At 34.5% G+C, this 12,544-nt stretch overlaps 1 protein-coding gene across 7 annotated transcripts in view; it reads left to right on the top strand.

Annotated features, from left to right (window-relative positions):
• Nucleotides 1–12,544, top strand: part of LOC139098344 (inactive dipeptidyl peptidase 10) — a 122,101-nt gene that overhangs the window by 99,602 nt on the left and 9,955 nt on the right. For all 7 annotated transcript variants that reach the window (XM_070650507.1, XM_070650511.1, XM_070650506.1 and 4 more), the window contains 2 exons: nucleotides 11,020–11,195; nucleotides 11,514–11,724. In XM_070650507.1, the coding sequence (XP_070506608.1) occupies nucleotides 11,020–11,195; nucleotides 11,514–11,724 (387 nt within the window). The remainder of the gene's footprint in view (nucleotides 1–11,019; nucleotides 11,196–11,513; nucleotides 11,725–12,544) is intronic.

The raw sequence follows: 12,544 nt of genomic DNA, 5'->3' as shown, positions 1-12,544 counted from the left end.
CATCACAAAGCTTGAACAAATTCTTGATTTTGACATCTAATTGACATTACCGCATTACTGTACTAGGCCATGTTTGCTTGATATTCCTGAAATCTTCTTTAGTTCCATCGAGCTAAACATCTTAAATGAAAAACAGAAATGCGTATGAAATACCATAACGTAACAATTGAACAATCCCTAAAATATTTGATAGCTAGACAAAAAGTTTAACAAAATTTTTTAAAAACATTTTCAATTCTTCTTATGATTCCAACTGAAAACTTACTTGCATGACAGACATGAAGACTAGCAGTCTTGAATGGGATTGTTCAGTAATGACGTCAATTGATGATGTAACTTACTTCTATGCTAAAGGCGCACGAGGGCCTATTGCCACATTTAGAGTTCGTCGGAAGCTGAATCTGTCTTTAGATAACTTCTACCAGTTTCTAATTCCCAGCACTTCATTAAATTTTCCTACGGATGGTCCTCACCTTCCCCTGGTTCACACAATTTTCTACTTCAAAGCACAATGTGTGAAACCAATGTGCTGTTTGCATTTTATTGCTTTTTTTGTACATGTTGGGTTTGTAGATGGTAGATTGTAAGCTTTAAAGTTCCTATCTTGATTGTGGTACTGCCATCCTTAAAGCAGAGATTGCATAGGCTTTTAATCTCTAGTGAATGACGCAATGTGTCCAAAACTCAATGTCAACTCGAGTTTTGGATGGAAATTTCATAAGTCTGAATTGTTGCAAAATCGCAGACTACCCTTAAAAACAGAACACAATAAGCGATTGTTCCAACATAAGAACCTTAAATATCCATGAAGTATCATAAACCTTCAGACCTTATTTCTCTCATTAAATATCAGACATTGATTATCAAACGACCCCTATTTGTGGACGCACGATGAAAACAAATATTCAGACATTGGCAATGATTACATGGACAATATTGACCATCTCCTTTTTCGAAATAAATCGTTTAAAAAGAAAACATAGAAAAATATATATTATTTGGCAGCAGATCCTCATGTGTGCGTATTTGTACAAAATTCTATCTGTAAATAGTATCCCATATAAAAAAAATAACAAGAAACTTTTCGCATGACTGACCCATTTGTAATGAAATGGAATGAAACATTAATATCTGTCGTGTACGATATTTCGGCACCCGATTAATGCTTCATTGGCCACAACAATATATAATATAAATTTTTTGTATCATATTGCATAATATTGATGCTGTTGTCACTGTAGTTCCAACATTTTATTTCGATCATCTGTGAATTTGATTGTTAATGAATTGAATAAATTTCGTGTGGTGTGAAATGGTGTAAATAATCAACATAATAGCTACATGATGTTCAATCCTTACTATCTTTATATCCTTGAATGTTAAAAGAAGAAGCTTTTGATGTCTATATGTGTCTATATCTCATACTGTGATGTTTTCACTCTGTTTAAACAATAAAATGGCAAAATACAGCGAAATGCAAGCTGGAAAAGAAAAGTTTTTGGATGGCAGAAAATTTTAAGGAAATATGATTTTGGATTTGGTCATTTTGGTGCATTATTGGGTTATGAATTGAATATTTATGTATGTAAGGCATTAAATATTGATCAGAAAAGACGTCTAAAATGTGAAAAAATGTTTATGCTTTAGTAGTTTGGCGTGTGTTGACACATGAAATGACCGTTACTGTCATGTATTAATATAAATTATATATCACTATGGGATCGTTGTAAAGTTATGCAATGTTAAAAATAGAGTTTTAAGATCCCTTTCCCTAACCGTCATTCTTGGTTCTTCATAACAATATTGGATCCCCATTCACGCATTTCATCAAGTGTTACGTAATTTTAGGGTTTGCCAAAATTAGATTCACATAAATGCATAGATGCAGAAAACTGCAGGGCTGAACCAAAAAAATTTCCATACAAAAAATTCAGATGTGCATCTAGAACAATAGAAACTGCAGGCCTGCGCATCTGGGCGAACCCTACGTAATTTCCATAAGCTGTGAAAAAGTGCCAATGGTCTACTTGGCTTAGAAAGTCGGACAAACGACTAAAAGGTCCCGGGTTCGATCCCAGAGAAACTCTGGTTGAATTTCGGGTGCTTCAACGCTGTTCTAAGTTTCTTAAGTGAGTTACGTAATTTTCAAACGTTTCCTAGCCCAACAACCATTTAAAACCTCTCTAGTATGTCACAAAGCTTCACCTGAAAATTATACAATGTAAAAAAGATGGAAGATAATGTCCCCCGGACACAAGACAGAAATCATTTTCCCAGCACTTATATAGTTACTGTCAAATGAGTTGAAGTGTAGTGAGTGACTCAGTGGCGAAATCGTTCCGTTCTTCCGGTCTTGATCATTGTCTACTAACCTAACGATCATAGGTTCAAAACTCGACATATCAAATATTTCACTTGTCCTTTTTCGAAACATATGAACTAGAAACACCACTCATTGGTGTGTAGACCTGACACCAAGTTGGCACTATCTTACCCAAAAATACAATTTGCCCTCCTTGATGGCCATATGCTATCGAACTAATGAACATCATTCACTTAAAAACATCAAAAACTATCAATTCTTCATAAAAATAACAATAAAACGGTTCATGACCATCTCTGCATGTCATTTTATGACCTCTCCAACTCAATAATTTGTCGTACTTCCATCTGCTGACAATCATGAAGCAATGAGAGATTTTCCAAGCTTGATAACTAGCAGACCAATTAAATTGAGTGACAATCAATTAATTTTTTTCGTTTCAGTTGTTTTTTTTCTTTATTATTGTCATTTACCATATTTCCCCATAAAGTATCTTCTTCTACCCCCCGTCACCATCTACACACAAGTTTATTGAATTTTTTTTCTCTCTCTCTCTCATTTCCTCTGCTTTTTCATGTTGGTTTCACGTCTTGTGTCTACCATACTATTCCATTTCATTTTCTGATTACTAAAATGGCATATGTAATCATAAAGCTTTGCATGAAGTGTACAAAAGAGATTTTTTTTGTATTTTTCTCATCTGTGCAACTAAAAAAAAATTATTTTTTTGTGTGCATTTGTGCTGCATATATGGAGGAAAATTTACTCATGTTACTCATATGAAAGTTAAATTAATATTTGCTGCAGTTTTGCATTGAATGAAGATATGCTGCTGTGATCTTTTTTAGTACTTATTCCTGCTTGTATAAATGGGATTTAAATGTTACATATGTAGGAGCATTCATAAAGAGATTAAGTTAAGATTTTTTATGGATGTTGATGGTGAAGTTTTTGGTGGTTAAGAACGCATTTTCAGAGTATTTTCCATATCAAAACAGTCAGAATTGTCGCTAAATTAAGAATTGCGCAAATAATGTTAAAATTTGTTAAATTTAAAATTGTAAAATGATGCAAAATTGCTAATTGAACCAATTATTAAAGCAAAAGTCACTAATTCAAGTTTAATAAGGATGCAAAATTTGGATATGAAGCAAAAATTAAGGCAAAATCAATGAATGAAACTCAAATTGAAGCAAAATCATTGAATGAAGCAGAAAGTGATGTAGAATCACAAAGTGCAAAAGCAGAAAGTGATGCAAATTCAATAATTGAAGAGGAAAATGATGCAAAATTACAGGCGGAAGTAAAAGCTGATGCAAAATCAATTGTTAAAGCGGAAATTGATGCAAAATCAATTGTTGAAGTGGAAATTGATGCTAAATCCATTGTTGAAGCGGAAATAAATGCAAAAACAATTGTTGAAACTGAAAGTGTTCTAAAATATTGAGCTAAAGTGAACAGAAATTGATGCGAAACCATGAATAGAACCACAAATTGATAAAAAATCATATACTGAGGCAAAAGTTGATGCATAATTGTTTACTGAAGCAGAAAATGAAGTAAAATATTTGACAGAAGCAGAAACTGATGCAGAATCATTTACCGAGACAATAATTGATGCAACATGATTGATTCAAGAAGAAAATTATGGAAAATCATTGATTGAAGCAGAAGATGACGCAAAATATTGAGATGAATCATATATTGATGCATAAACCACAAATAGAAGTAAAAATTGATGCAAAATAATTGATTTGACACAAATGGTGATGCAAATTTTGCCAGCAAAAGTTAAATACAGAAAGACAGACAGATCAAGTTAATTAAAAGCATGTAAAAACTGAGGATAATTTAATAAACTTTCAAAATTCTCAAATCCGTTACAAAGTTGACACAATGAAGTTACAAACTCCAAAACAAAAAGCTCAACTCTTCATCCAAAGACGACTACATCAAACTTTAAAAAACAAAAGAAAAAAAGTTAAAGTTCAACGATTACAGCTCAAAAATATGTCAGATTACAACTTTTAATTGCATCCTCTCTTCGACATTTCTTTTCTTATTTGCTGTTCTTAATTTAATACTTTCTTTGTCATCAAAGTTTTTTTGTCTCTCTCATTCTTAATGAGAATCTTATTATGTTTCACATAAAATGAACTTCTCCAAAAAGCAAATTACAGCATACAAACACACAAAAAAACACTAACGACATACAGCCAAAATAATTACAATCTACGTTCATTACTGTCCATAAGAGAACATTCAAAAAAAAATTATATTTTTTTTCTGTGGTTTTTCATTATCTTTCCTAGCATAAAATTAATATATCCATACCAAATGTGTGTCTCCTTTCCCTTTCTGTGAAATTCTCTCATGTCACTGGACATCAAAGTGATGCTCCATGATGTATGAATAAAATGCTACTCATCGTTACATGTGTTATGATATAATGGCTTGTTGAAGTCAAAATGTTGAGTAATATGTGGAGATGAATGGATTGTGTGTTACGAAAAATGAATTATTTTAAATGAGATTTTTGAAAACTTTTTGGAAATGCTGTAAAATTAGGAGTAAAATATAGTATTTTTGGAATTAGGAAGGATTCGTTTGCCATGTCTAAATTTTGAGAGACATCTCATCTCTATCGAGGCTCAGATAAGACTCGGTCGTAGCTCAGTTGAGACTCGGTCGAGGTTCGATTGAGACTCGGTCGAGGTTCGGGTGAGACTCGGTCGAGGTTCGGGTGAGACTCGGTCGAGGTTCGGGTGAGACTCGATCAAGGTTCGGTTGAGACTCGGTCGAGGTTCGGCTGAGGCTTGGTCGAGGTTCGGCTGAGGCTTGGTCGAGGTTCGGTTGAGACTCGGTCGAGGTTCGGTTGAGACTCGGTCGAGGTTCGGGTGAGACTCGGTTGAGGTTCGGGTGAGACTCGGTTGAGGTTCGGTTGAGACTCGATCAAGGTTCGGTTGAGACTCGGTCGAGGTTCGGCTGAGGCTTGGTCGAGGTTCGGCTGAGGCTTGGTCGAGGTTCGGTTGAGACTCGGTCGAGGTTCGGTTGAGACTCGGTCGAGGTTCGGCTGAGACTCGGTTGAGGTTCGGTTGAGACTCGATCAAGGTTCGGTTGAGACTCGATCAAGGTTCGGTTGAGGCTCGGTCGTGGCTCGGTTGAGACTCGGTCGAGGTTCGGTTGAGGCTTGGTTGAGACTCGGTTTAGGTTTGGTTGAGACTCGGTTGAGGTTTGGTTGAGACTTGGTTGAGGTTAGGTTGAGGCTCGAGCCGCTGGAATTACAAACATGCCTAAATTATCTTTGTGTAGCCATACTCAGCAGACATCACTTATGAACGACCATCACTTATTCTATAACTTAAATGACTATTTGCTTTACTTTGATGAGATTTTCAATTGGATTTGAGGATGAATGCTTTGAAGATTGCTCATTTTTTTGTGAAATGGAATATCCAGGATTTTATGCAGATTTGTCAGCAATTTTAAAAAGGAAATTAAAGCTTTGATACAGATTTTTTTTCATCAATAACTGCAAATACAAATTTCCTTCATGCTTCATACACAAAAATTTGCATTTAGAACTCATTTTCAATGCATAAAATATATTCAAGCCATTCCATATGTATGATAAATCGTGAACAAGCATCTTCAATTTTTTAAAGGCAGATGTTATTGAAATTTTTGTTTCCACTCCCAGAAAATCTCTCGAAAAAAAATGTTGTTGTTCTTGTTTCGAGGGTAGATCCAGCACGAAAAAATATTCCTCATTTAAATTTTAAATCAAATTCTATAAATAGCTCTGAGTCTCCCATTTCCAATAAGCAATTCATCTTCTCGTGTTCCACATTTTTTTTTTTTCGACGGTTTCTGCCACAACATACGATGGAGGAAGGCAAGAGGAAAAAAAAGTTTCCCGGTTCTTAACAATAAACAAAAAAAATGACATAAATTTTCCTCTATATTTCCTTCAAATATAAAAACGAGAGTACCGCCGAAAGATTTATTTCGATTTTATGAACAAGCAAGTTGTATACAAATTGCATTAAAAGTCGTAAACATACAATGAACACAGCCACATAGAGAGGCGCTAGACATTTGAAGACAAAAAAAAAAAAAATATTTAAGAGTAATCACATTTTTTTTCGGGATATCTTTGAGGATTGTCATCCAGATTATATGGATTGGGATAAATTGGTTGTTTATTGAGATGGAAATTGACTTTTAGGGATGAATTCTGATTGTATAAGTCTGTGATATACAGTACATTGCTTCTATAAGGCAGCCTATTTACATTATTTCTCTCCTAATTGCCGCACTTAGACTTGACTGAATGTGATTTTTGACTTTCTATTCATTTTGTCAATTCATTATTCTCAGCTATTTCTATCAGCATTTTCATAGATTCTTGAATCCACGAAGACAATTAGCAAATGAGAAGATTTGATCAGAATTGAGTTCGAAGTCGATCTAAGATTTTTCCAAGATTTTTCTATAGTCAACTTTGATAAAGGATTTGATAAGCTGTATCCGAAGGGCATATTGTATGAAAAAGCTGAAAACTAGTGTCCTAAGGTCAGCTTGAGTCTTGAGTCTGAGACTGGAATTCTCCGAATTTTGACCGAATCTAACTTTATGTCGGACTTGAGCACGTCAGCTTGAAATCGGATGTTTCGACTTTTTAAGGTTGCGTCCCTTCTGGGTTATATTATTTGAGTAGACTTTGAGCGTTGATTAATAGACAGTTCTCGGTCTGGTTAGCAACAGTCTGTGTCAGGTTGACCTAAATGTCATTTTGACGGATCAAAATCGAGACCAAGGCTACAAAGAGACTGAACAGTCTTGATCTCGGTCTCAAGAACTATTTCTGTATTGTAATAAGATAGAAAGCTGAACAAAATTAGGCAGCAAATTAACAGCATACAATCACCAGTAGCGTTGTTTTTAGTGTGTCGACCAACAGATTCAACGACCCAGAGTGGCATTTCGGTTCATTTTCGATGCTCTATCTGCGTCTATTCAATTTTTCTAATTCGCGACTTACTAATTGTAGTTAGTGACATTGTCTTGATACATATTAGGACAGGACATTGATTTCAAGAAGAGGAAGAAGAGAATAAGTTTCCATCATAAAGTTCTTAATGTTCCATCCATTATAAAAGTCCATGAAGTCCTAATAAAGATTTGATCACTGACAATTATCTCATTTAGATTCACTGCCTTTAGATTAAGTATAAATGATGAATAAATAATCCAATTAACTTAAAGATAATCAACCCATCTTAATCACTATTTGTTTACCATAAATCATACCTCATACTAATCCACACCTCACATTACAACCACAACAACTAAACAAAATCCAAACATTGACATGCATCCAACTAGTCTGGCTTTATTTTCACACTTCCGCCTTCTTATCTCTTTGATTTTTTTTTGTTCATGTTTTTCATTTTTTTTTTAAATAATATTTTCATTTATTATATGCTGTAAATAAACGCTGTAAACACGAATGAAAAATTTCTTTCTTTTCGTTGTTGTTGTTGTTGAAAAGTGAATTTTAAACATGAACATTATTCTACTCGATTTTAATGCCTTTTCTTGTCGTAAGTGCCATTAAAAGTAATAATAAATGTTTGTTCGTAGTGTTGCGAGAGGAACGAGCAGCAGAACAGAAAAAAAGTTTTTTTTTCTCACTTTCTCATTCATGGCTATTAAAATAAACCCACAAAAAAAAAAACAAACAACGAGTGAAAAAGGAAATAAACAAGTTAGGAAGTCATTTTTTATTAATTGAACCATTAATGAGCATTTTTTTTTATTGTGGTTAGACAAACAGTAAATTAATTGATAGAACCAGGAGAAAGTGGCGAGATTTATTTGAAAGATGGTCACATTTAAATTAATTAACTTGTGCTATCGAAAATGGGATTCTGTTTTTTTTTTTGTGGGATATTTATGGTCTGTGATTTTGAGAATATTTTTTAATGATTTTTAAGAGGTTCAATAAGGTCATTTAATTATGACGTTTGACATTTATAAATGAAGTTGCTACTTCTGAGTCACCCGAGCGACACAATTGAAGAACGCTCCGTCTTACTTCCTTACTTCGCTGATCGTACAGATCAATTGTGATCCATGACCTCCCACAGGAGTCGCCTGAAGCTGGCTCTATCCCTGGCTTCCAGTGCGGTCCTCCACGGAGCATTTAAAGCTCCTATTAACTTCTTTTACCAATATCAAATGGAAGTCTCCTCTGAGTGGCTTCCATAAGGCTGCACTCAATATGTAGGAGTGAGTTTTAAGTTTTGATAACGTAGATATGAAAGTGTCAACATTTATGACAGGAAATGCTGAAATTGGATAGAAGTTTGATGTTATTAAATTCACTGATGAAGATTCTAACCCGAGTGGACAAAAATACGTTATAACTAGTTATCAACTGGACATTTACCTGCCATAAACTAGTTATAACGTAATTTTGTGCACTCGGGTAAAGGTCAGCAACTACAACGGAAATTAAAATGGCACTTAGTTCTGTTACTAAAGTTTGCTTTTATGGAGGGGAAACGGAAGGGAAGATCAGAGATTTTGTAGTAATTTAAAGAAAATAAATTATTGAAGATTTCTAACATGGGGTCTAATAAGATGTTCATTAGAATAACGTATTGATGGACAACCTGCGTTATATAGCACACTGCTCCGTGGAGAATCTCAGATATGTCGAGGTTTGCCACGGTCATACAAAACGTAAAAATATAATGGCTTCTTCTGAGAACTAGAACAACCTTCAAATGGAAAGAGTAACGACATGCATAAGAAGATATAGCGATATATCTGCATCATGCATGTACATGCATATCTGATACATATCGGATACTCTTATATCACTAAGTCATCTTATGCATGTCTTCATCAGAGCTTGAAGTCGACTCAAATTTTGTATTACGTCGGGTTGACTTAACTCAATTTTTCGATGTAAAATCTGCGTCGACTTCTAGTTTTGCTCTACAGACGTAACTAGATATTTATTGAAGTAGAAGGGCTTTATTATTTCTTGACGAAGTTTTTAAAAATCCTAAAAAAATGAGTTCACTATTAAATTTCTAAGAGTGAAGGATAAGGTTAACTCCAACAACCCTTCCACGACTCTGTCTTTACCTTCAAATAAAGCACTAAAATACTAACAACATAAATATTGTAGCTTATTAAGTGCAAAATATAGTGTGTAGTAAACACAGAAAATTAGATGTGTAAACAATAAAGCTTAATAGTTCAGCTTTGAAGATTTTAACTGCTTTGTGGAATGTTAAATTACTGTTGCCATGAAGTGACCAGAATAGCTCAAGGCGGTTATTCGATCAATATCAAGATATGGCATTAAACCGGTGTGACTTTTGTATGGTCAGAGTTACTCTGGGTTGGAGCTGTATTTTTGATCAATTAACCGATTTTAGTGCGTCCAGAGGATTCACAGAGCATTTGACAATAATTTTGAATGTATTCTGGAGTTTAAAGCACAATGTAATCGCTAGGTCATTGCTGCGCCACAGGATCAATGGTGAAATGCGAAGTTACCCCATTGGCATCTTGACGGCTCGAATCTTGTCCAATTAAATGGTAAAAAATGCCGTTTGCTGCATTATGCTGCTTGGGTAGCAATCTAGACATTCCAGAATTTCCTGATCTTGCCATAGACTATACTAAAGTATAAGAGGAAGTCAATGCATTGTGCATGCCTCTTAATTCAATTCTGAACCTCCTTATTATTCCTCATAATGAATGCTGTCACCATATTCATGTATCATCTGCTATTTTAATTGAAACTTGCAATTTTCTCTTCAGTATATCAAATTTTCATCACCATAAATCCAGCAATTGCCTCTTCAATATCAATATCAAATGACATATAGTGCATTATTAACAAATAAGCTCATTCATTCAACAGCATGCGTCAATAAAAAATTTAAAATAGTTCAAAATAAAATTTATATTAATTTTGGTGGAATTTATGAGCTTAAAAATTATTTGAGAACTTTTTTTATATTCATGAAAATGTGCAGCATAAAAATGAAATTTAAATCCAGTATTGATTTTGAGCTTAAAAACTTTTTTTCATATTGTTTATTGAATAGCTGCCATTTATGACATTAAAGCTAAACAATCGCCTTCATAGTCTGAATTCAATTAATTACTAGATTCAAATGTGACATATCATTGACATTGGTAATCCAATTTGGATAGACAAAGCTGTGCGTCATTGTAGTTGTGCTTGAAATCATGCGAAAATAAATTTGTGCTGTAAATCTAGCTTGCAAAAAATCTATAACCATGCTTGGGGGTTCGTTTGGATGTTATGAGATGGCTATTGTTACTGGATATGTTTACTGGATATGACAGTTTCTTGCCCAGAGCTCGATGTTGACTCTGTGTTGATTTTGCATGCGCAAGTCGATTCTGTGTCGGTTTTGCATGAACAAATCGACTTGACTCAATATAAAACTCAAGTCAACTTCAAGCTCACCTCCTGCTTCATCCAAAAAGAAGCCATACCATCACGTAATATCCAACCCAACCCCTTATTATTGAAAATCACTTCAAAGTACATTTGACATAACATCCATTTACATTACCTTACTAATTAAATTATTTTCGATTTCTTTTTCTTCTTTTCATGCCAATATGACGACAACTAGGACGGAGCCACAATGCATAACTTGTGAATCAAGTGAAACATTATGGAGAAGTCGAGATTATTATAGCAATTGCTCACATTTCGAAGCGTACGTTGCTCCAAAGTCTTCCATAACGACGGATGCAGGTGTCGATTACTACATCCTTGAATGTCGAGGTCCTTCGTTGCCTTTTGCCGGTGAGCAGCGAGAAAAAAAAATTTCTTCTTTTTATTTCAGTGCTAAAATTTTTTTTTTATTTTTCTCTCTCGGACGGGAAAAAAGTTCTCTGTTGGAAATTTCCATTGGAAATGACAACAACTTCTTTTTTTTGGTTGCCTTTCCCTGCTGGGAGCAGAGAGTCACTGTGTTGGTGTGATTGATGAGCTGTGCTTATCATAATCTTTACACATCTTTTTTTTTGCTCCCCTATTCAGTTACCTTTTCATTTAATATTTGCATTTGGATATCTCCATCTCACTCACTCAATCATATCTATTTCTGTCTCTCATTCACAGGTGTACATTCAGCAAAATCACACAAACTTGTTAGAATCTTATATGATACACGAAAGCAATTTCAAGAGAAACTTCAATCATTGGCACTACCGTCACAACGTTCATTTGAAATTTCATTAACACATGGCACGCGTGCTGCTGTACAAATGCTATTTCCACCAAGTTGGCGTGAGGAGCTTAGAGATGCCGCATTTCCTGTACTTGTCGAAGTGTAAGTGAAAAAATTTATATTTTTTTTTTATTCTACATTCCTTTTTGGTATGTGTATATCCGTGCCTTTTGTCGTCCGTATAATAAAATTTATGGTGGTAGAAAAATATTTCATTTCCTTATAGTAGCTTTACTTATTTACTTCGGAGCTAGAGGTTACGTTTTTTGGAGGGGATGAGATGTGTGCTTGGAAGTTACTTGGATGTGACCCGGATAGTACAAGTTGGTTAATCGATGCAATATCCATAATCAGGCCAGAGTAACTTTAGAGTGATGCCGGATTTAAACCAAGTCCGGCATCAAGAGTCAGAGTCACATAAAGGCTCACGCCTGGGTATTCTCGGTCTCGATATTGAGAAATTGTTGAGACTGAGTCTTTGGAAAACCTAAGAGTCACGTCAGCCAGGATTCGGTATTTTGATCAATTAGCCGTTTTGTACTATTCGGATGAAGAAGTTGGAGTATAAAAATAAGTGAGATGTCATTGAATTTCTGAGAACTAGTTTGGATTTAACTAAATAAAATTATTAAGATATTAAGGCTGTTGTGGCCGAGAAGCTAGGCATAAGACCAGAATTCTCTAAATTTCTCTCATTTGGTAAGGATAAGGGTTCAATTCCCACTAGAAATTAATCTTTTAATCAATCCAGAATATTGACAGTAATGACATTAAGAGCTGGAAGTCAATTTGGATTTTGTATGGAAAAGTAGACTCGACTTCATATAATGTTCAAGTAGACTTCGTACTCTAAATTGACAAGGATCATCTAAAATGCTCAGGACATTACAATATCAAAGATCCAACCAATCATATTAAAATA

Source organism: Chironomus tepperi, unplaced genomic scaffold (assembly GCF_022539635.2).
Source record: "Chironomus tepperi strain 1889 unplaced genomic scaffold, CSIRO-AGI_Ctep_v1 contig_445, whole genome shotgun sequence".
NCBI classification, from domain to species: Eukaryota; Metazoa; Arthropoda; class Insecta; order Diptera; family Chironomidae; genus Chironomus; species Chironomus tepperi.
The sequence above is the reverse complement of the archived record's forward strand: the minus strand, read 5'-3'. Positions and strand labels throughout refer to the sequence as shown.